The following is a 25,771-nucleotide window of genomic DNA, read 5'->3' on the forward strand; positions in this document are numbered from 1 at the left end:
GGACATAAAGAGAAATTCCGTTGAAGTCCATGAAAAAGTAATTAGAATAGCAAAAGAAGGAGTTACCACCGTTTACATATATTGGCTGAAATAAACTTAACTAAATCAGTCATTGCTAAATATCTTTCAAAGGTAGATTTCATTTTAAAACAAGGATTTGTTTCTACATGTTTGTACAGTGAGTTGAATGAAAACAATAAATGGAGATGAAAACATAATGCATAATTCATTTCAGACATTAAAGTCTAAAAAATATATACTGTATCTAAGACCCTTGACAACAACTCCAAAAATAACAATCAATCAGCGCCAGAATGTGTTCTGATACACATTAGCCTCCCACTGAGATTCTGATTGCGGAAAAAAAATGAAATTAAAACATGATACTAACTCATTAGAAATCTAAAACTGATGTCAAATGATAATAGAAGTTAAAGAATCAATCAATAACAAGCACATTAAACCTCAAATGACCATTGTTCAAAAATGGTGAAGGTAAAAGTTAGGACAGTCCCTGAACATTATTTAGAAAAATAAGCTTGACAGATTTTTACATCACCAGTGTCTCCAATATTGAAATATGGGAAGAGTGTCTCAGTGAAAGTTTCTCTGTAAGTGAAGATGTGAGTCAGGTCTTTGGGGTTGTAGAAGGACAACTCCCCCCTGTCATAGTCCAGCTGGACTTTGAACCTCTTGAGACTCTTCTTCACTGTGATGGTCTTTTTAACTCCATCAGTGTATTTTCCACTGCGATGCAATAAACACCACTTCCCATATTTTGGTGAGGCACATGCCTCTCCCTTCCTGTCAACTGACTCTTTAGCCAAACCTATAGTCCAGTGAGGATGGTCTCCCACCTCCACCTCCCAGCTGTGTTCCCCTGAGCTGAAGCCCTCAGAGCCGAGGACATTGACATACTTAGTGAATCTCTCTGGATTGTCAGGAAGCTGCTGATTTGGGTCTCCGTGTCTCACACTGGTCAGATCATCAGACAGATAGAGCCAGCGGTTTGCAGTGTTTGGGTCCAGAATGACCGGACTGAAGTGGACCTTCTCCTTCATCTTCTCCCAGACTCTGAAGGACAGGTTGCCCAGGTGTTTGGCCACATCTATCAGAGCTCCAGAGACCAGCTGTGGATCTGCCACTGAGCTCTGGCCTCTGGCTCTGGTCTGAGTGGCTTTATAACTGCTGAGGAATGGCACGTTGTGTTTCTGCAGCTCTTCTTCAACAGCAGAGATACTGTCTGACAGAGAGGACATCTGCTCCTCAATCATCTTCATCTCTTTAAGGACAGTCTTGCCCTTCTGCTCCTCTTCCTCTCTCAGAGCTGCCAGTCTGGACTCCTCTTCCTCTTTCAGGAACTGCTGGAGCTTTTTGAACTCTGCTCTGATTTGCCTCTCTGTGGACAACACCTGCTTCTTGGAGTGTTGAACAACTTCATTGTATGTTTCTTTCACTTGTTTGTATTTGCCCCTCTTGTCCTGTAGAGACTTCAGGTCAGATTTCAGCTGATCCTTCAGGCCGCTGATTGCTTGTTCTATAGGAACCACCTTGTGACTCTGGTGGAGAGAAAACTCACAGACAGGACAAATAGCTCTCTGCTCGTCCTCACAGAACAGTTTGGGGTCTTCTTGATGTTTACTGCACACCACCTCCACCGTCTTCTCTCCTTTTTCACTCTCAGGTGATCCAGATTTCTGTCTTCCAGCATAAGAGTCAGCCAGATCCTTTAGTGTAAAGTTTACAATAGTAATGTCCTTTGAGGATTTTCTTTTACATATAGGACAGTTTTTGTTTTCAGCTATTTCCCAGAATTTTTTCAGGCAGCTTGAACAGAAGCTGTGGTTGCAGCTGAGAGAAACAGGCTCTCTGAAAGTCTCTGAACACACATGGCAGTTCAGGTAACTTTCCAAAAGAGTGTTTTTCTCAGCCATTTGACATCAAATTCAACTTTATCTTCAATAGCAGGACTGTAACTCACCAAATTACAGTGCCTTTCCCTTTCTTCTTTATATTGTCCAAATGTGTGTTTTCCAGCAGAGACGTCATTCCCTGTAATGGCGCCCAAGCAATGATCAAAAATCTACTTTCATTTTCATTCACCGCTGTCACTTGGTAAATTAGTAATGCCTCAAAGTGCTGCTATGTCATGTTGTCACCAGCAGATGGTGGTGTCCTAAATCTAAAATAAATGTAAAAATTTAGGATACAATTTATACATTTCACTTTTATATAAAGTATTTGAACCTGAGTGTATTTGTTTTACTTAGTGGTAAATTTTCTCTTTCTATCATTCCTTCTCTTAAATGTCTTTTTGACATTAAGGGTCCCGACATGTGAGTTTATCTCACAGTGCATTAGTTTGAATCAGGGGCGATTCCAGGATCAGGGCTTTAGGGTTGCCTGGCACCTTTTTGACATTCATCAATCCATCCTTCCATCCATTGTGAACACATACAGTAAACAGTGACCCCCCCCCTCCCTCTGCCCCAGTGTGTATTGTGTAATATACCTCACAGCTGCACATGTATAGATTTGTTGTGTCCTGCAACGATCTGAATGTGTTTGAACTGAACATACATGTACTAACAGGGAAAGTTGTGTTGATAGTAGCTGCAGGAAGCAGTTCTCCATCTAAGTTTATTGTGACAGCAGCATGCCAACAATTTGCTAATTAGCATCAAACACAAGCTACAGCTCAGCCATTTTGGTCATGAGCCAAAATATCCAATAGGTATTTTGACCAGTGGATGGCGCTAGGTGCAAACTCAAGGAATCGCAAAACTATTACAATTCCTGCTGAGAGTCAACGTGAATGTTTGACCTGAATTTCATGCCAATCTATTCAACAGTCGTCGAGACATTTCACTAGAATCCCAAATGTCAAACTCATGGTGGCAACAGATGAGAAGTCAGAGGATCACCAAAGGTCAGGAGAATTGTCAAAGGACCGTTACAATATTTCCTCATAATTCATCCAATACTTGTTTACATATTTTCAGTGTGGACCGTATAGCCATTTTGGTTTCATGACTCAAAACCTGAGTTGTGTTGTAGGAAGGGGATATTTTCTGTTTGGACTAAAAGACCATGTTCTTTGTTTGCAATTTGATGTGGTATAGAGTAAACTGTGATCTTCTCTGACCAATGAATCACTACTGCAACGGTATTTTTGTTGTCTTGGAAGTCCATGTGGGCATGACACAATACCCCACAACTGTCACTGCTTCCACAGTAATATCCACCACAGTCCTCCTGACCCAGTGCTGATGGTTGTTGTTGCTCTGTGTGTGTGTGTGTGTGTGTGTGTGTGTGTGTGTGTGTGTGTGTGTGTGTGTGTGTGTGTGTGTGTGTGTGTGTGTGTGTGTGTGTGTGTGTGTGTGTGTGTGTGTGTGTGTGTGTGTGTGTGTGTGTGTGTGTGTGTGTTGCCAGGGGGGGGGGGCAGTAACAGCAGCGGCTATAGATCAGATTTCAGCTGCTAAAACCGAAGCGGACTGAACCATCTCGCTGCGGGGAGCGTCTTTCTGCTTATCACAACCACATATAAACAACCAGAGGCACCTACAGGCCAACATGTATGATATGATATCTTATATACACGTAGAAAAGTGATATCTTTTAGAAATCTGTCATATTACATTGTAATTAATAGACTGTGGACTAATCTGTGGCTTGTAGATACTATATATGGGACTAATCCACTCACCCTGACCACCCCTCCCTCTGCTAAAGCCTATGAATGGATCCTTCCATCTCTTTATCCAGGCTCTGAAAAGAAGGCAGAGCCACAGTCAGAGCTTGACAGAGTTGAGTGAGCTACCACATACTACAGCCTGAGAACAACTGAGAAATAAGATCTTTTAAAAATCAGCAACAAGACGCTTATAACCCCCTTTAGCAAACTCACTTCTTCAGTTCACTCATCAGAGCTGAAAGAAACTGATTTTGACTTTGAAGAAAAGATAGATTAATAGAGGACAGACAGAGGAGGGGCGTGACTGTGTTTGGGGAGCCAGTCGAAGCAGGCAAGCTGCTGCTGCGTGGGGAGGAAGAGCAGGCAATGCACCAGCCAAAGCCAGAGGTCAAGAAAAAAAGCTTTAGAATAGTGAAAAGGTAGACACGGGAGCTGGGTCATTTAGTGATCTAAACCTTGAAAAAACACAACATCAACCCAGCCTCTCTCTCCTTTGTTGTTGCCACTGGGCAGTGGACAAGGATGTGAAGCAGACAGAAAGCAGTGAAGGAACAGGAGGGCGAATGCAAGACAGAAAGACAAGAAGAAGGAGAAGAATGCTTTCGGAGATGATGTGCAAACGGGAGAGCTGTCATCAGGAGCAGACCCAGGATAATGGCAAGGGGGCTCCGCAGAGGGACCTGTCCAAAAACAGTGGAAGGAAGCACGGCTGGTCCAAGAGCTGCAGGGGGCGTCTGCAGGGCCGGAGGGGAGTCGCAGGAGGGGGAGGGGGAGGGGGGCCGATGAGAGGGCGCTCTAGCCACCACAACCAACAGCACCCTCAACGTCATCACCCATTCTATCATCCTCCCAGACACCTCCAGAGGTCGGCCATGTCACTACGGCCCGTCAACGTCAAGGGGAACAGAGCGAGGGGGATGCGGGCTCCGAAGAACACCAACCAGTTTCTAATGCACGAGAAGTACCAGATGCTGCACATGCGTTCTGACTCTGTGGGCAGCGACAGTGGCAGCAGTTCAGACAGCGACGTGGAGCTGACAGACATGGACTCGTACCTGGGCGTGCTGGAGAACGCCAGAGGAGCCCTCCTGGACAGTCCCAACCCACACAGAGGAGGAGACGAGACAACAACACCGCCACCAGGGCAGATGGTGGTACTGCACCAGGACAGTGTGTGTGTGCGTCCGCAGGAGGACAGCATGCAGTATTTCCCATCCGAAGACGATTTGATTAAGAGCCAAAATTTCATGCAGAGGGACTTTGTCGAGTTCTGTGACATCCTGACGCCCTGAAGGGGGGGGGGGGACTTTCAGGGAGCCATTTTGTTTCTCGGCAGCAGTGCACTGTGCAACTCAAACCTCAAACTGAATGGGGCCAGGTTTGTGCTTATACTGTTCAAGGAGAGAGAAAAATCTCCCATCTTATCGAGTCATTTAGCCTTAAAATCTTAAGAATTTGCACACAGGGTGAGATGAATTCACCATTTTAAAGATCTTAAAAAATATGTTTTTAAATCAAGTATTTTTTTTAATACTCGAGCGATGATTTGCCTTATTTGTAATTTTCAAGATACTGGCACTGAAGTTTAGAAACAAGAACTGTACTGAGAAAAAGTGTAATCATCTCACCCCGTTGGTATTTTTCTAGGTTTACAAATGAAGCTGAAACTAAATGCAAGATTAAATGACATTATCAAGATTTTTTTATTTTTTTTTGTTTTCAGTTCATGTTTGACGATGTACAGTGTGTCTGGTTGCTGTAAAGTGCTGCCTTTCTGTTATTGTTGCACACACAAAGGGAGAAGGGCTGGGTGGTGGGAGTGAGCCCACACAGCCAATGAGCGTCGAGCTGGCTGGTTTAGCTTGCGGACGATTGGCTGATGCAGACTGTCTTAACTGTACAGAATAAAATGAAAAGAAAAAAAAACATAAATAAATAAATATCTAAATGGTGTAACTTGGGCTTGGTTGATTTTCTTTGTGGATAAAAATTATTGTGAGTGAGTTTTTTTTCATGAGCGTTATGAGCAGGGTCATTGTGTCATGAGGGCTATTCAGTAATGATGAATGCCAGAATTAAACCATCTTAGAAATATATCCTTGGTGTTGCTCACTGGCAAGTCATGAGCAGTATAGAAAAAATAAATAAAGAATAAAACATGCAAAAATAAGCATTTGAACACTCTTGTGCCCTTTTTAAAATTCTTTTAAAACTCCTATGCATTCTTGGTGTCTCACACCCTGGGGCTAGTTAGCCCTTATCTTGTCCACATTTACTTAGAGGCTATAGATTCAAGAAGAACCAGATTTTTCGACTCCATAGTATTGCATTTATGTTGATCTCTTATCGGTATAAATAGTGTTGTTGCAGGCCATTTAAGCATCCATAGGCCTACATATTCATATATATTAACAGTAACCCAAAATTTTATCAACATTTACTTGTCAGAAACACGTTATATATTTGATGGGACATATTGTACACACTGGCATTTAAGCAGGAAGGGAGGGTGCAACACTGAGTCCCTGCATACCGAGCGCATGAAGTGGGTTACATAAAGAGAAGTGGGCTGGTCACAACCACGTAGGCCGGGCAGGCAGCCATAAGCCTCTTTGTATTTGTGTGTCATAAACTAATAATGGTATACGGGTCACATTGCGAGGAACAGACAGGTTGCAAATTTCACTTTAGTCTGATCCATGATTCCATTAAACTGTATTATAGTCTATAATGCTTTCATTTCATGCCGTTTTTAGATTATTTTACCACATAGGAAAGTCAGTGGGATAACACTGTACACAATGCAGATACTATAATCTGCATTTAGACTAAAGGTTGACTATGCACATGTTTTATTAAAAAAACAACTGTCACACAAAAGTAGTCAGACTCAATCATCACTTCTGTCTCACTGGTGTTAATTTACTTTTTCATTAAAATGTTGCATAGTGTGTATTTAAGGTAATGTGAAGGGCAAAATGCAGAATCTACGGACTGGGCCTACATTTTCGAAAGAAAAAATAAACTTTATGTTGACTATTAAAAGCCATAAAATGTAATTCAATTCTTTAAAAACTTGAATACATTTGCATATGTCGTTTAGCGAGTTAGCTGAACCAAATCACATGACTTCCTCTTTAAGGCTGAGGTGGCATTATAGGCCTACTGCTGCTCTGCTAAGCTATAGGCGAGTTAACCTTTAACAGGACAAGTTTAACTGGTTCTTAACCATGTTCTATACTCCATGATGACTGGATTTAGCTATAGTTTCACCACGTCATAATGAGGGATAACTACCTTTATTACTGTGTTACCAATATGCTATTAACATAATCTGCTAATTATTACAGAGCATGATAAAAAAAAAGTGGTGCATTAAGCTTCAGCTGTCTCTCTGTCTATTTGGCTGCTTCCCTAGAAGAGAAGCAGTTTGGCCTTTCTTTACTACCAGTTTGTAATTAAAACAAGACTTAATGATACCTGTGATTTTATAACGTTTTAATAATAAATAATTTTTTTATACCTTGTGAATTTTAGCACTTTAATGCATGAGTGCATAAGCCTATGTTAAGTGTGTGTGTGTGTGTGTGTGTGTGTGTGTGTGTGTGTGTGTGTGTGTGTGTGTGTGTGTGTGCACTGCAACAAGTGTGTTTTTGTGATGCAGACAGTAGTATGGAGCCCAAGTCAAATTTCTCTATCTCTCTAAAGTATATTTTATCTTATCATAAGACTGTTTGTTTATTGACTCAAAGTGTCTGGCACTAAGTTGAAGAGCTTGATGGCCACAGGCAGAAATGATTCCTATGGAGTATCTATAATGTGATTCTTGCACATAGATAGTATACAGGTCTTGCACTAAATGTTCTCCTCATGTGGGTGGGAGACACTGTCAAGATGACGTGTAATTAGACAACATTCTCCTCTGTGACAAGGCTGTGAGAGAGTCCAGCTCCACCCTAACAATGTCAATAGCCTCTTATAATAATAATATAATGATATCAATTACAGTTAAGCAGGTTTTAGTTCTACATTGACATGTAGGATTCACAGTGTAGCCTACAATAATTCTTACTTTTTAAAGTGTAGTAGAATGTAGGCCTACTATAAGGCACCTATACCAGAGCCAGACCCTTTTAAATTATTTTAAAATTATTTTACGGTCGCAAATATTTCTTTATATAATTATCTATAATATAATATAATTTGAGAATATTTGCATAGTGTGGGGTTCTGTCCCCCTCAGTGTACATTATAAACACGGTCTTGTAGGCACTACAAGACAGAGCCTATACAACAATCTAATCGTTTGACATTATTCAAAATTTTGCTGCAGTTTTTCAATATGTTCATAATAAATAATGCACTTTTCTTAACAGTTTTCCAGAAACACAGGGAATTGCTCCGACTATGATCAGATCAGATCACTAACTCGTTAAGGATTATGCACTTTAAATTCCTAAAAGTCCTTAAACAAAAACCTGCCTGACAGTTTACATGTGTGCTCTGAAGTTACCTCATATGACCCTTGACCTGTGGATCAGCTGGCTCAGCCTGTAACCCACGCTGAGGTTGTGTTAACCAAGAGTCACAGAGACACACTGACCCGCTGTGTTTGAACGGTTTGTAATCTTATCATACAGTGTGTTCTGGTGCCTTGCTCAGGGGCACTGCGGCCGGTCACAGCTGTGACTTCTCTATTGTTTTTTACTGTATCTACTTTTTGCTGTTGTCATCAGTGTCAGCGGCAGATTTAACTTGATAGCCGAGTTGTGTTGCGAAATGCTGGCTCTGATTGGTCAGCGGACACTACCAAAACAGGAAGAGAACGTGAGCTGACACACGCTCACACACACATACTGACACAAACACGCGCACACACACACACACACACACAGGCATGCAAGCACACACAAACACACACACACAGGCATGCAAGCACACACACACACGCTCATGCAGAGAAACTGGCAGTAAGGAAGTGTGTGTAGCAGATTACAGAGTAGATCAGTACCCCCGTAAACACTTTCTCTGCTAATGCTGCCAAACAAATACACGTGTAGAGGACCATTTCTGACATTTCCTTACCCCAAAAACTTTATTCTATACAAACTTAATTCTAACCTCAACACTAAATCCAAGTCTTGAAGTCGAAAAAATGCTTAAACTTTTCCTCATGCAAAATTATTGTCTCTTTTCATAAATGTCTTCACAAAAACTTAAATTGGTCCTCACAAAGATATGAAAAAGTAATCATGTGAACGAGTGTGAATTGTTGGTGAAGGGCCAGCCACAAATACAACAATACAAGTACAGACAGAGAAGCATGAGCAACGGTTAGAAAGATCACCAACACACACACACACACACACACACACACACACACACACACACACACCCTGATGCCCTATTTAGCATTGAGAAAAAAATCCAAGTCACTCGTTTTAGAAAAGGTAATATTCCTTTATTAAAGCTGGCACAGTCTAACTAGAATTAGAGTCAAACGTTTATTTGTCTGGATTCGTTTATGCCCTCCCTACCAAAAATCACCACCATCTTAGTTTTTCACTTTTTCCAAGAAGCTTTCCAGTTGTTTGGTTTTGTCTGCCCTTTACTAGTTGTTGAAAATGTTTTCCCTTAGTTTAGATGTTAATGATTAACTGCCTTTTGTAATCCTGAGATACTATTGTGTGTGTGTGTGTGTGTGTGTGTGTGTGTCTGTCTGTCTGTCTGTCTGTCTGTCTGTCTGTGCGTATCTCGGTGTGTGTGGGCTTAACTGTGCTACTGACTCTGTCATGATCAAGTAAACAGTTTAGCAGAAAAAGGCATTTATAATCTTTGGTGTGCGAGTCGCTGCCTCGATCCTCTCTGGTCTTGGCTTAAAGGTGAACTAAGCGGTTTATTTATGTTAATATAAGTGTAAAATCGCTCTTTATTCATACAGTGATCACTTACATAATGTGCGCGTTTCATAAAGCCAATCTCTCAGTCAGCTGCTCTTCATGTAATCGGCAAATAAACTTATTTGAGGATCCCGAAATTTTTATCCAATCACAAGAGAGAACGCTACAAACCGACACCCGTCTCACTCATGGTCTCACTGCCGGTGCACGCCAGAGCAACAGATGGGTGAATGTTTATGCGCCTACAATGGCGGAGCAGGTAAAAATCCTTCCCAATGTCTGTTTTGATGTTTTTTTTTCATGTTTTATCACACTTATGGATCTGAGATGATGCTAGATAACTCGCTGCTTAAAGACCGCAGTGCATTAATGTGGTGACGTAGGGACGAGCGAGGGGACTGCTAACTGCAGTAACTGACAGGAAGTTAGCTAAAAGAACCATTCCGCTTACAGCACCTTTAAGTGGTTTGGTCTTGAACACTAATACGGAATACAGCACACAAAAATATATATTTTAGAACACATACTGACTGTAGAATAGTTATAGAAAAAACTGACGATTACCAAATCTTTCAAATGGAGAATTGACATAAAGTACGTATTGTGTGGGGAATGATACACTATCATTAACAGCCAGTGTAGCCGAACAAAATGTCCCAGTTGTTTGTATTTAACTTACGCTTGTAATCATTCAAATAACTCAAACTCCAGAACTGGAACATAACTTTACTCACCAGTATGTTTCAAGAAATATATATATTTCTTTATCACTAGTAATAGTAACTTTTAATTTGATCATTTTTATTCAAGATTTCTGTTTTTAGCTGGCTTTTGATAAGCACCAATTCCCATAAGTCCAAAGTTTCCCCTGGGTAAAGTAAAGTTATAGTCGTAAAGAGGCAAGCAAAGAGTCGAGGAGGCCGCTGTTAGTTCAGACATGTCCGTGATGACTGTAGGACAGAGACACACCTAAAGTTTGTCAGAGGGAAAATATGAATGACATGGGTTAGGTTAGCTCGGACATGACATCAGGACTCTCTCTTTGTCTCTCAACCTCTCTCCTTCTCCCCCCCTCTCTCTCTCCCTCTCTGTCTCTCTCTCTCCCTCTCTCTCTCTCTCTCTCTCTCTCTCTCTCTCTCTTCTTGTCTCTAATCAGCTGTTAAATACAAGCAAAATGCCAAAATAAATAAATGACTTGTAAAGAGCCGATGGAAAGTCCACTTGGATCCATATAACAGGCATAAATACCACAGGACTGCATAAAACCAGATTAGACTTAAAGGTGCAGTGTGTGAATTTGGCATTTTGGAAAACAGACTTGGTAGAAATGGAATATAATATTCATGAGTATGTTTTTAATTAGTGTATAATCACTTAGTTATTGTCTCTTTTATTACCTTGGAATGAGCATTTTATATCTCCACGGAGGCAGCCATGTTGCACCGGTTTTCCACATTTTTATAATGAGTGGCACACTGGCACTTGTTGGAAGACGAAGAAGAAGTACTATAGAATAAATAACTAAATACATCTTCACCTCATCACTTGATATTGTGGAAAGACTTGAGGCGGTGGTGGATGATGCCATCTTTTGTAACTAGCTTCTTGTCCTTGAAGGCCACTGTAGCATCTAGAATCTCTCCACTAGATGTAATTTGGAGGTCTTTTTGTGTGTTAGGAAAAACTAGGAAACTATAGGTGAGTTGTGGACTTGTGAAAACCACCATTGCTGACTGTAACCCCTTTGAAAATTGCATGCATTGCTCCTTATCTGCAGAATCAAAGCTGCTTCACTCGTGACTCGTGGTAAAAATAATAATCTTTTAAAAGTGTTTTATATACCTCGTAAGTCACAGGCCAGGAAAGGTATCCAGAAACACGATACTAAAGCAAATGACGGATTTATTTTCTTGTCTCAGAACACATGAGGTGAAAACAGTGAAATGAGAGCATGTCGGGTTGTGTTTTTCAACCAAAACTCTTAACCAATCAGACGGTAATCTCTTGTGGTTCTGAATACAATCAAAACAACTTGGGAAGGAACCTCTTATGCCTGTGTGTGTGTGTGTGGTGTGTGTGTGTGTGTGTGTGTGTGTGTGTGTGTGTGTGTGTGTGTGTGTGTGTGTGTGTGTGTGTGTGTGTGTGTGTGTGTGTGTGTGTGTGAATGTTATGAATAGACGAGTGATGGAAAGGGGGCGCAGTAGGAGGAGGAGGATAGAGTTGGTCGTATCTGAGTTTGGAGTGGAAAAGTACAGCTGTCCGCTCCGGAGGCGGGACCTCTCTGTTGAATACACAAGCCAGCCAATCAGGAGACAGAAAAACACATTGATTGACAGCTGAGCTTAGCAGCATGACAAACCAGCAGTGAGGCTCAAACTCTGAACTTTGTCTTCTAATAAACTTTGGCTCTGAGTTTGTAATGAGATGCTCCAGTGTCAATGATTCTACTTTGATGTGATTTAGTATTTAATGTGAATGTAATGCCACACACTGAGCTAAGCTGTGAAGGTAATGAAACAACTTTTACCAAAACACTTAAAGAGACTATGAGGCGCTTTTAAATGTTAATGAAACAGTCAAAAAAAATCCTATGATTATCATAAATGACCTGTAACAGCAAATGAGACCATAAGCGAAAACAACGCTATTTTTATAGTTATTTTTAATGCCTTTGATTGGGTCCGATTTCCCCAGAAACTTGCTTCACCAGCGTCATATTAGCGCCATTATTAATCTGAAATAGTCACATATAAATACATTACTCCTGTTGCCCCCATAAGGAATTCTTAGTAATTACACGGCATATCTATACACTATGTCTTCCTCAATTCTCCTATAAGTCCAGGTTTTTTTAGCAGTAGAATCAACAACTTCACTTCTTGAGCTTGTGCGCCAGTGTCGGGGGGCGACACCAGTTTTTAAATGCTCCCATACTGAGAAATACAGAGAGAGTTTTGTGGAGCTGATAGTCTAAATCAACTTTGTGTCGACTCGTTTGGCAATGGCTTGAATGTTACAGATTAATTTATATATAAAGGTTTAAATCACAACAACCGATACACATATCAAGTAAATATGGGACAAAAAAGCTTCTCGGAGCTTGAATATCTCAAGTCTTTAGTTGTATGACGAATGTACTAATTAATTCATAATCACAATCTTCTTTGAGATTGCTGCTCCACTGACCCGACAGCTTTCTACTGTACAAACACACACACACACACACACACACACACACACACACACACACACACACACACACACACACACACACACACACACAAATCAACCGCAAATTCAACAAGACAGAGCAAGGGAGTTGAAATCCTCTCAGCAGTGTGATGAATGTTTCACAGCACTGCCAATTCCCTCAAGGTACACACGTACACACACACTCACACACACACACACACACACACACACACACGTACACACACAGATTCCACTGGCTGTGTGTGCTTTGCTTGGATTGAGAGACCAGGCCAATGGACAGAGACTTAGTACAGAGTAAGATTTGTGTTGATATGAACAGAGGAGATCAGCTGTTTCATAATTCTTCTGGAGGATCTCCAGTTGTTCCACATCAGAAGATTAAAGCCCAAGTGAAATCACGAGTCGCTGGAGCTAAAGTCAAAGTTTAGTTGCAAATATTTGTTTTGGATTCTGTGATTCTGAAAAACACCACATTCATGAATTTGACTTAATTGCAAGTCATGTGACTACATATACTATAAACTGGTCAGGTATAAGCCTATATTACATCATAACAAATGAACATTGATAAAATAGTTACTCTGAGTTTCTTGTGTCTGCAGACAGCAGTGTCAAGCAGCATGAAAATGAAGTTATTCAAGGTATTTATCTGGTACTTCCTGATTATTGTGTAGCGGAATGTCCAACACCCATGCTCCTAGCTATAAGCTGTAATAGTTAGTCACTTTCTCCCTTTCCATCTCTCTCTCTCTCTCTCTCTCTCTCTCTCTCTCTGTGTCTCTCTCTTGATGTACGTTTTTTAAAGGTCTCGGGTTAGCTTTCTTTTGCACAAACACACACATGCACAAACAAACACACACACCACACCCTTCACTCCACTCACAGCACACATTACCGACACATGTAATTTACATGCATTACTGTACTTTATTCAGCTATTGTTAAATAAATCATACATTAAGTGATAAGATAAAAGTCACATGTGGTCTCCTCTTTGTCATTACCTTGAACCAGGCTGTGACAATATGTACAGTAAAACCGGCAGTTGCACTGTATATTGAAATTCTTAATCTTTTTGTTCTACTACTAATAAGATGACAAAAAATATAGAATAATAGTACTATCAACAAGTCAGCGAGGAGATGAGAGAATTTAACAAAAAGTGATTTTGACAACAGGCATTCTCCAGAATCGCTGACTCCACCTTTAAAAAGAGACTATGGGCAATATAATCTTTACTATCGCAAAGGAAATGTGAGTGAAGTCTTTCATTCTTCTATAGTACACAGAAGAGCTGCTGTCACCGTGAAGGATGCACTCAACGATAAATAATAAAATATGGCAACATTTGCATCATATCTCATTGACTTTTTGCATGTAAAAGCATATTATAAGGTTATCAGTAACTCCAGCTTACTAGTGTGCGTGTGTGTGTGCGTGTGTGTGTGTGTGTGTGCGCGTGCGTGTGTGTGTGTGTGTAGTAACAGTACTACAGCGCCACAGGGCTACAGTATAACACTCATTTCCAGCTGTGATGAAAGTGTTTCAATTGTGCCTTCTCAACACAAACACCACTAGTCTTACACGTACTACATGTCTGCGCTCTGCATGAACAAACAAGGAAGTGAAACAGGAAACCGCCGCGTCCGATTGGTCGGTTGCAGCCCTCTCCATTCTAACAGTTCAAACCAACACAAGTCTTATTTCTTCTGTCTTCCTGTATTCAGCCTCCAATGAGCAAACACGCAGAATGGGAGTTCTGTCTCAACATGTATCTGGTTCAAGGGCAGATCTCCAGGCGTCGGCTCACAACACAGAAACGGAAAATAGTTATTTTGGGAGGAGTTAGTTATTTAGTCTATTGATTAGAAGTGACACAGCAAAGCAACTCATTCTGGGCTTCGACTTGATCAAGATAGTTTAAAAAAAACGTTTAGAAAAAAGGAACACAAACACAACTGAAAAAGTGAACACACAAACAGGAGACAACATAAAATAAACAACTAACATGGTATACTCTACTTTGCGCTGCTATATAGCCCAGGAAAGGCTGCCATATCTGTTTAAATGTTCCTGCTTTCCCTGAGATTTGATAGAGATAGTTTTGACCCAGGATACACTCACAGGATATCTGCTCAGTGTTGGTTGAGTGGCCTACACTGTCTTTAGCATTAAGGGAACAGTAGAACTCAATTTGTAACCCCTTAGGGAAGGCTGTATTTTTGATACACAGTACATTGAAGGGGACAGATGGGATCCCCTCAAATATTGAAATACGCTCAAAATGTTCCCTAAATATATTGATAAAAAATAAAAAATAAGAATATAAATAAAGAAAACAATTGCTTTACAACGACAGGCACGCATAATCATTAACGAATATAATCATGAAAAGGCAGTTTTAATTTTTGGTCCCCCCCAAAAGTTGGTTATGGCCTTGCTCTAAGGTACAATCTACACAGTTGAACTAGGGTTTATTGGATCTCAAGATAAATGTGTACATACATGTTCCCGAGCGATACAAAGTTATGGTATATAGTACACTGTTCACTCTAATTGTTCAGGTACGGTATCAGGAAACTGTGTTTTAGGTCAAATTATTTTAATGTGTCGATTTTAACTTGTAGCCCGTGTTGAGGAGCCTTGAAATGAACAAAATACAAGTTTTGTTAAGTACAAAGTAAAGTACAGGAAATACCTTGTGTTAAAAGGTACACAGCTTTCTTTGTCTTTGAGGGTGACGAGCTTTTGTAATGATGTGCGATATTTTCCGAGAGTGAAGACTTCACATGAAATCAAACGCTGTAACTTCTGCAAAGAGCTCTTCCTCTGACACGGATGTTTAATGGTGATAACTGAGGAGATGCTTGTATGTGTCACTGTTCAACTAGACGGAAGGTTAAACAGAAGCAGGGATAACTTCCTGCTCAAGTAAATAACTCTGAACTTTAGATAAACACTGTGTAACTTCATTTGTTTTGAGATCATTCTTCTCTGCGTGTCCAGCCATAACTTACATGTTTCCACCGTTTGGACTTGACCTTGTGTCGATGTGGAAAAACTCACAGAGACGCTGATAAAGAAACACCTGGTCAGGACACATATACAAACACAAACACAGCATTTGTACGGCTATGCTTGTGAGGACACTCATTTACACAATGCATTCCCTTGCCCCTTAACCCTTACCCCCACCCTAACCCCAGCCCTGACCTAAACCTAATTCTAACCTGAACCTTTAAGTCCCTTTAAGTCCAGACCCTCACACAGCCTTTTGAAGATCATTCCCCAAGTAAAGTGAGGACCGGACAAAAAGTCCTCTCATCTAAGGTCTTAAACTCAAATTGGTCCTCACAAAAATAAGTACACACACACACACACACACACGCCACACTCACCACACACACACACACACACACACATGCACCCCTCCCCCCCCCCCCCCCACACACACACACATGCACCCCCCCCAGACACACACACACATGCACACCCCCCCACACACATGCACACACATGCACCCCACCCCACACACACACACACACACACACATACTGTTGCTATACGCTGAAGCTAATTTGCTGACACAAACAAAAAGGTCTTTATTTCTGTCCCTTGACAGCACTTATTGACAAACACTAGTAACCCTAAACTGAACCTAAACCTATTTATAAAATGTTACCCCTCAAAAAAGACATGTCCTGAAACGGCCCAGGACAAAATGTCTTCACTTTAAAAGACTGTCCCAAAAAAGTCTACAAATTACTTTTTAACTGTCTTCAATTTGAAAAACTTTGTCACTTTTACTTTTCAAAAATGTCTTCAGTCTGCAGAGGTTTAAACTCAAACTGGTCCTCACAGAGACAGAAGAACCAATGACACACACACTTACACACACACACACACACACACACACACACACACACACACACACACACACACACACACACACACACACACACACACACACACACACACACACACACACAGGTGTGTTAGTTCCTGGTTTGAGCCTCACTCATGTAGACTATATCTCCCCCTCACATTCTTCATATAAAGCTGTTTCAATCAGAAATGATCTGAAAACATAAAAATATAAGATTATTTGATTATACCTTAATATAAAATGATGACATTCAACGAATCAGTTCGACTTTTAGCTTTCTGACTGTACTTTTCGGGGTCAGATTGTTAAACTCCTGAGTTTTTTAAATGTCCGTACGTTTATTTTCAAGTTAAAGATGAACTTCGGCAGAGAGGAGAGCAGCAGTGGTGCAGTTATTTGCTGGTTTTAGATCAGCGTCAGAGTGAAGAAACGACAGGAAATATACAAGCTCTGACGCCCCCTTCTGGTCGGTCAGTATTATTGAAAAACTGCCCTCGAGGAACAACCGTCCTAATGCCTCATGCGATAAATAGATCCTTTCATTAAAGGGACACTGTGTAACATTTTAAGTAATTTATGAATTTAAATCAATATCCTCATTCATAAATATGTCCTAATTGGTGTAAAATCACCTCTGCCAATAATCTGGATTATCCTCCTGAGAGGAGAATTACAAATATTAATATTACATTTTGTACATTGAGAGGGCAAGTCTTGTGGAGGCATCCATGTTTTTGGAATGTCATCAGGTGCATTGTTTAAAATTTAGAATTGTTCTTGTCCTTGAAGGCCACTGTAGCTTCTGTTATTATTCAAAAGGGGTGGGGTTACCCAGGGAGTGTTGCATTCTAGAACTTTCTAGAACTTTCTTGATGATGTCATATTACACAGTGTCCCTTTAAACCTGCAGTGTGTAGAAATTTGGGTTTTATTTCCTAGCAGATTTTGTAGAAAGTAATTATAATATCCATAAGTACATTTAATTTAGTGCATAATAGCTGAAAAAAATGTTTTGAATTATTTTTTTTCCCTTAGAAAGGGTCTCATATATGTCCATATTTCTGCATATTTTGGACCAAGGCCTAGTGCCGCCATCTTGAAATGTCATCAGGTGCATTGTTTAAAATTTAGAATTGTTCTTGTCCTTGAAGGCCACTGTAGCTTCTGTTATTATTTTAAAGGTTTGGGGTTACCCAGGGAGCGTTGCATTCTAGAACTTTATAGAACTTTCTTGATGATGTCATATTACACACTGCACCTTTAAACCTGAATGTAGTCGTTTAAAAAAAACACACCGTTTTTTTTTTAAAACTTTCTCGGTTTTGTTTAAATTAAAAGATAAATTCTACACAACTGAAGCTACATATTGAGGCTACTATCCTTCTAAAAAATTAAGCCACAACACACCTGTCAGTTCAAGTGATCTGAAATAATTTCAGGTGAAAATAAAAAATTCCTTAATTAATTATTATTCATATTTTTAGGTATTAAATAGATTTACCAAAAATCGTAGGTGCATTTCAGACTTCTTAATCATTTTACTGATTAGTTTACCGTGTGTTTGTGTGATCACAATGAATAGGCTACATGCTTTATTTAAGTGGCGATCTCCGGACTTCATAGCGTTGTAGAAATTAACAGTGGTGGGGACGCTTATTATTTGGCAAGGAACAATATTATTGAAATGACACCAGAATATATTGAGATATATCAACAAAAAGCAACTGCTGTTATTTTAATGTGTATGTGTTTTAAAGGTGGGGCTTTCCTTTAACCTAATTAACTACCTTGCGGTGAAGGCAAATATCGCTCAAAGTCAAATATTTTAATGAAGCAAACCAACTACTGAAGTTAGAAATAACTGCAGGCAGGATACCAGTTTGTCCACATTAGAGTTAGACACCTCCTCACCTTCACAAAAGTGACTGAAGCAAAGTATTGAAATTCATTCTTTATTATAACTAAATACATACACAAGTATTCATAATATAATTCATTGTGTAAACTGTGAGTGCAAATTCATACATTTTTAAAAGAAAACTTAAGTGTTAATGGCAATTAAAAGGTAAGAATTATGAAGGAATGTCACTGCTCTCGCTGTAGATAAAAACAATACAAAAATGTCACAAAGAAATTTCAAGCATTTATAAATATGGGCAGTTTTACATTCACTTTTTGAAGGCTTTTCTGATGACATCATCACTTCTTACATCTTCAGTTGAGCTTCAGAATTTCAAGGCATGGAAGGAATGATGAGCGGCTCAGTTCATCATCGTGTACAAACATCATCATTGCACTGCAACAGGAAGTTCAAACGTTAGAAATGGATATGCTCCCATTTTACTGAACACAGACAGGCCTTGTAATAATAATATATTTAAAAAAAAAACTTTAATATAGCGGGCTGTGAATTGGACAGTCCACTTCACATCCCAACACAAAGTAAGATGTATGATGTGAAAGAGATTATTGTGTATTGTGTGGAATTGTCCGAAAGAATAATAATAAATAAATAAATATGTATAATTACCTAGATATAGCCAAATTTGCATATTTATTTAAACATTTTTGAAAAAAAAATTAAAACAGAATTTTTATTTTTTTTAAGAAATCAATTGGCAAAGTTTCTTGATGACATCTGTAAGTGAAAATTTAGATGGATATAAATTCAAGGATTTTGTTTATATGAAAGTCTTACCACGGGCCTCTGTCCTGCTTTAACTTGAGCTGAGATCCCCAGAGCTTTGGAAACGTCTTCCAGAGGGACGTGGTCTCCCGGTGTGTCCTGGGTGAAGTGCAGAAGGACTTTCTCTCCTCCTTTGACCAGCAAAATACAAGAAGGAAGAATAATCAAGTGAGCAAGAGTATCAACTTAAGCCATAACAGCAATCAAATACTGTTATGAATTTGCTTTTATGAACACATGACATTAAAAGGCGAGTGGTTTAGAAAGCTAACAATATGCACTTCAAACCGCACTACGAAAATATGATGCAACATTGCCCTCTAGTGGAAAAACTGCAAACATGACTTTAGTGACTATTTACTATATACTATCTATGCTATTTACCTACCTGGGCAAAGCACCACTCGTCTTTTAACACGCTCACATTCCATGGTTCATTAGGTCTTTTGTGTCTGTTTAACCTTTTCACCTGTAGTGTCTCACCTTATGAATATAAACCACAACATGACAGACTCTTATTAATATTTAACTATGGACCGTACCTTTGGCCACAATGAGCATTCCTCCGCTCTGGAGCAGATCCCCGGAGAAGTTTCCCTCGATACCGTCGGCTTTGGCCTGAAACAGAAGAGAGACAGACAGGCATCAGACGCCATGGTTACATGCATTTTAAAAAGTCTGGTTTCAGTTGGACTAATATGATAAATCTATCTTCTCTAATGTCATGAAAACATACATAGTGTGTAGTAGTGTGTGTATAGTCATTATTAAACAGTAATTTTAAAACACAAGTCACATTGTAACACTCATTCAATAACACATAGTGACTAAGGCTGAAGCAAAAGCTTATTTATACCTATCTTATCTGTCAATCTGGTCTGTGCACACTTTACCCGGGCTACTGGCTGTAACCATAGGAGACGTGAACCATAAAGCAATATAAAAAGGTAAATGTTTAAAGTGATACCAACCTTTGAAGCTATATCTCGGATTTTCTTCCCTAGAGCAGCAGGAACAACGCTTAAGGCTGTGTACCTGAGTGTGGAAAAGCAAATTAGTTGTAGTAAGAGTAGTAGACGATTAGTAATGAGCGGTCAAACTAAATGAAAAGCAAACATGAATAGCCCTGACCATGTTGATTTATGTAAACAACATTACAAATCCTAAAGAAATCCAGTTTACTTCCGTATAAGAAATAAACAGTTAATCGACTATCGATAGAGTAGCAGATTAACTTGACTAATCTCTGAATTAATTTATCGTGTAAGTAATATATAAGTATAATTATATCATTACGCTTAAGCTCATTTTAACAATTGAGAGCAAATCAAACAAGGGTAAAAGCATATGGTCATTTATATAAACCAAAGTGTAACATGAAAGGGTTACATGGATTTTCTCTTCTCACCTTTTGAAGCCCAACTCCTTGTAGCACTTCTTCTTTTCGTCAACATAAATGGCTGGAAGAAAAAGTTGATGAATGATTATTTACAATTCTTCAAAAAGAATGTGTGTTGAGAAGTACTTTTCCTGTTTGGTTGCTCCAATAGTGCCAATGGCTATTTTGAAGTGATAAGGACGTTATTGCAGGAAGCCTTGAAGCTACACAGAAAGTAATGTTGTTTTAGTTCCTGTTTACTTATTTCAAAATGACCATTGTCACAAACAAATGGATTGTGATCTTTTCGTTCCTTTAAAAAGTCTTTTTTTTTTCTAGATGGCTCAGAATTGGGTCCACATTTAAATTGTGGCTAAGTGCTGATAATATGAAGTATAGTGCATATCGTATTTCACTGGATCGATTTGTTTGTTTTCAGGTGTTCATTGAACCACCTCACAATGGTGGAGAACTATGGTCTCTTTTGTTGAATATTGTCATGTTGTGTATTTTGAATTGGTTTTCTACATAGGTCAAAAACGCCACACATTTTGTAATTTTAGTCTGTACTGTCAGTAGCAACACAAATATTCAAAAAGACAATTGTTTTAATAAGATAAGTGAACCAGGCCTTTCTTTCTTTCTTACATCCTTTGAAGAACCCTCCTTCCTTGAACTCCTTGATCCCGAATTCTTCTGGTCCGACGCCCACCAGTGACACACCGCTGGCCCTCAGGTCCGGCTCTAGTTTGCTGATTTCTGACGCCATCCACCGACAGACCTGGCAACCAAACCTGCGCAGGAAGAAAAGCACCACGGCCTGGTCCTGCCACAGAGACTGGAGCTCCACAAGCTGAAGAGAGGAAAACACTCAGTGAAACTAGGCTTTGAAACCAGGTGTTTAAACCATGACATTATCTATGGAAAATAACTTTTTTTTTAATGTATTTTTTGGGTGTTTTTTAAACATTTATTTGACAGTTCAAGTCAGAGAATACAGAGTGGAAATGGGGATAGAGAGAGGGATGACATGCAGTAAAGGTCCACGGGTCGGATTTGAACCAGGGACCACTACAACATACAGTAGACTGAGCCTCTATGGTAGTACGTGCACACCATGGGGCGGCAATAACTTTGTTTCTATTGCTTGTGTATCATTTGTCTTGAACCTTATTCATGTATCTAGTATTTTATCATTGTTCTTAAACTTGAACTGTATACTCCTTGCCCAGCCCTATTGTGGTATCTTATCTCTGACATACGTGTGCCTGTCTGCTGTCCATATGTAATTGTTTGTATGAGACCAACAGACTGTAAACAAATATTTATATATATTCTTCCTATGGGCTATTGGGACACTCAACACCCACATGAGATATGTATATGTGCAATACCTCAAAATTCAACATTTGCAATATGCTATTTACCTTTATTCATTTATAACAGCGTCTGTCCTTGATTTTGCCCAAAGTATTTATCTTGTAACATCTGCGTTTTTACAATTTATTTTTTTATGTCTAATCTTCAGTTGGCACTCCCAATGTCATGGTAAAGGTGGGGTGACTGTACAATGGCAATGACCATTGTAGGCTTACAGTAGGCCTATACAATAATAATAACCAAGCCTATTTTATCTTGTACACAGGCAAACATAGATGCGTGTAGATAGAGAATGCTAATGTTATTTGTGAAGTTGCACATTATTGGAGTCAAACAGTGCAATATCATCATTATGTCACCCTAGAGACGTCATTTGACAGCAATTATAGGTATGGTGTCAGGTAATAGCAGTTTAAATGCAGTTACTCTCAGCATGGAGCGTGCCAACCTAACAGCTGGGCGTATATCTATAGAGAGCACCTTCAAACACAGACCAAACAACTGAATATAGCAATACATAGTATCCGATGAAGAAAAAAGCTCAAAGTTGCACAACTATACACAAATTCGTCGTGTTTTATAGCTTACCTCTCCAGTTTCCGCGCTCTTCAAAGTATTCTTTCCAAGTCGGGCGAGGTCAACGGTTGCCATTTTCTCCACGGACTGTTAACTGGTTTACAATTTTCAGGAATCTTTACAATTTCTAATGTTTGAGTTACACCTCTGGCAAAACAGTTACAAAACAACTGCATCCTGATACGCCCACCGAACACTGATGTCCAATCACATTCTATTGGGGCTGAAGAATCAGCCAATGACAGGGCAGAGTGTGGAGAATAGAGGAGGGGCTTCGTAGGGGCAACTTTCAGCACATGCGTCTCCATATTAATATATTGTATTGTATTGTATCAGTAGGCCGAATCAATCAAACAGTTTTTACTTATTTTAATACAGTCAATAAAAGCCTATGTATATAAATATTTAGGTAAACTGTTTCCTTACACTTTCTAATGTGTTAAACTCAAAGAGGCAACTGAGTATTTGAAAATATATTTCGTTTTTCATAATGCAGGTGAGGTCAAAGGTAATGAGTTTAAGTGCTTACATATTTCATTGTTTCGCAACCAGTGACTTCACTCAACCACTGTAACACACACACACACACACACACACACACACACACACACACACACACACACACACACACACACACACACACACACACACACACACACCAATATGTGATGGTGTGCAAATAGCCTACAGTGTTGGTTGAAACTATGTGAACCTCTTAAGTATTTATGGAGTGTTATTTAGTTTAACCATTACTAATTAATTTCATCAATACCAGTATTGTTTATATTAAATAACAAGTGTGTGTCTATCAATTCTGCAACTTTTCTTGAGGATATCAATTGCGTACAGTCAAAAAACAAAAAATAAAACATATTATTTGCCAACTTTTGTATGTGCAAAGTAAGTAAACCCTGAGCTCCATTGCTGAAATCAAGCAGGTAAACACAATCAGCTGGGCCATATTGAGTGATGAAATGGACCAATGTAATGATGAGAGATCTTTTGGGAAGAAATTGGGTGGCAGTAGATAAAACAGAGATAAAACCAGGTCAGTTTAGGCTCGCCAAAGTGAACCCATACAGGTCAGACATGCCAAGAGGAAAGGACATCTCAGAGGATTTCAGGAAGAGAGTTGTGAGAGCTCATTTGTCTGGGGAAAGCTATAAATGAATTTTTTTTTTAAGTTTGAGCTCCATCCATCCAGCACTAAAAGTGACTGAAAACCTTCCTAGAAGTGGACTACCTTCAAAAATATCCACAAGAGCTTCAAGAAAAGTGATAATTCAGGTAAAAGCCAACCCAAACATTAGAGATTTGCAGGCCTCTTTTGTTGCATGTTCTCATAGAAGAACAAAACTGTCTGTAACAACTTTGCCAGAGAGCACCTGGAGGAACCTGAAGTATTTTGGAAAGTCTATTCTGTGGACAGATTAGTCCAAAAATTTAACTGTTACTAACTGGTAATAACACAACCAGGTGGGCCAAACTGAGTGATGAAATGGACCAATGTATAATGAGAAATCTTTTGGGAAGAAATTGGGCGACAGTAGATAAAACAGAGATCAAATCAGGTCAGTATAGGCTCACCAAAGTGAACCCATACAGGTCAGAAAACTGCCATGTTTTGTCGAAAAATGCATCACTGGCTGGCTACCACCAAAGGAACCGTCTCCCAACAGCGAAGCATGGTGGTGGCAACGTTAAGATATGGGCCAGCTTTTCTTCCTCAGGACCTGGACAACTCCACGTAGTCCAGAGAATCATGAATTAAGTATCCTGGAAATTAATCTCAAGCCATCAGTCATGAAGTTAAAGCTTGGCTGAAAATAGACCAAGTGCCATGATAATGATGTGGAGCATTCCAGCAAAACAACCAATTAAGGAAGAAGAAGATATGTTCTGGATTGTTCCAGTCAAAGGCCAGATCTGAATCCAATTGATATGCTGTGAGTGGAGTCAGTTCATGAAAGACACCCATCCAACCTCACTCATTCTGCAAGGGGGAGTGGGCAAACATCGCCGAAAAACAAATGTGAGGGACTGATGAGTCGTTACAGAAATCGCTTAGTTGAGCTTAGTGCAGCAAAAAGAGGTGAAATATCCTATTAACTGAACGGGTTCTAATGCTTTTGCACCCATGACATTTGACTTAAATCGATCTCTTTTGTTAAATAAACAATTAGGCTACAATAAATCATTTATTTCTACTTGAATACATTATTTGAAAAGTCAATGTTAAGAATTGGATCATTTATAAGTTTAGTTTAGTAGGCTATTATTAAGGAATATAACAGAATACCTCTGTAGGGTTCACAAACGTTTGAGCTGCACTGTATAGCTGAGGCGTAGCCTATTTACAAAAAATAGGCTACATAAAGGAATCAGTGCAATTGCAGCCAGATGCTGTTTACTGAAACATTGTCAGAGCTGATTGGGTGTGTCTATGTGTGTAGGCCGGATAAAAAGAAGAAGATAAACAGACATGATCACTGATGACTAACTGTAGTAAGTAACATTAGAGTGTGTCACTGTCAGGGCTGGGTGGATGCCTTCTACAATAGGTCCATGGTGGATGCGGGCCTGGGACCGGCTGGACTCCACCCTCTGTCCTCCTGTTTACATGGGCACATGTGCTGCTTCTCTGACAGCCCCCTCTCCCATCCCTACAATACAAGTCCTCCCACATGAGAGCCATTTTTCTCCTCCCCGCGCGGACACAGCCAGTGCGTGAGTGTGATGGGGTCTCTCTCCGTGTTTCCCAGCCCACAGGGCGCCACCAGGGAGTGGCCATCGCCACGGAGGCAAGACTTAAATACCCAGGGCGCCTTCCTCCCTACACACCTCCGTGTTCAAACCGAGAAATGAGCCCTGACGTCATTACATTGTTCAATTATAACACTTTATCACATATAGAGCGTGGGGAAATATCTATATTCCAATAAATATGTTTATTAATGGCGCCTTTTGCGAGAAAAACAGATAACCTGACGTCAATCATACTCAGGAGTTCAACCTAACGTACATGGTACCGCCCAGTTCTCCGCGTTGGTCCAATCAC

At 39.8% G+C, this 25,771-nt stretch overlaps 3 protein-coding genes across 3 annotated transcripts; 1 reads left to right on the forward strand and 2 right to left on the reverse strand.

The window, feature by feature from the left end:
- Positions 1 to 366: 366 nt before the first annotated feature.
- On the reverse strand, positions 367 to 2,047 carry LOC307249477 (nuclear factor 7, brain-like). Its single transcript, XM_080026207.1, has one exon. It carries the CDS (start codon positions 1,932 to 1,934, stop codon positions 522 to 524), a length of 1,413 nt encoding a protein of 470 aa, XP_079882333.1. The 5' UTR covers positions 1,935 to 2,047; the 3' UTR covers positions 367 to 521.
- A 1,755-nt stretch (positions 2,048 to 3,802) lies between these two features.
- LOC307249490 (uncharacterized protein) lies at positions 3,803 to 5,655 on the forward strand. Its single transcript, XM_080026222.1, has one exon. The coding sequence runs from the start codon at positions 4,258 to 4,260 to the stop codon at positions 4,984 to 4,986; it is 729 nt and encodes a 242-aa protein (XP_079882348.1). The 5' UTR covers positions 3,803 to 4,257; the 3' UTR covers positions 4,987 to 5,655.
- A 13,042-nt stretch (positions 5,656 to 18,697) lies between these two features.
- On the reverse strand, positions 18,698 to 22,885 carry prxl2b (peroxiredoxin like 2B). The gene is made up of 7 exons (XM_080026227.1): positions 22,726 to 22,885; positions 21,406 to 21,610; positions 20,788 to 20,839; positions 20,351 to 20,414; positions 19,922 to 19,997; positions 19,392 to 19,510; positions 18,698 to 18,989 (listed from the first exon to the last, which is right to left on the reverse strand). The coding sequence occupies exons 1-7, from the start codon at positions 22,786 to 22,788 to the stop codon at positions 18,963 to 18,965; spliced, it is 606 nt and encodes a 201-aa protein (XP_079882353.1). The 5' UTR covers positions 22,789 to 22,885; the 3' UTR covers positions 18,698 to 18,962.
- Positions 22,886 to 25,771: the final 2,886 nt, after the last annotated feature.

Source organism: Ammodytes marinus, assembly GCF_949987685.1.
Source record: "Ammodytes marinus genome assembly, chromosome: 4".
Taxonomy (NCBI): Eukaryota; Metazoa; Chordata; class Actinopteri; order Uranoscopiformes; family Ammodytidae; genus Ammodytes; species Ammodytes marinus.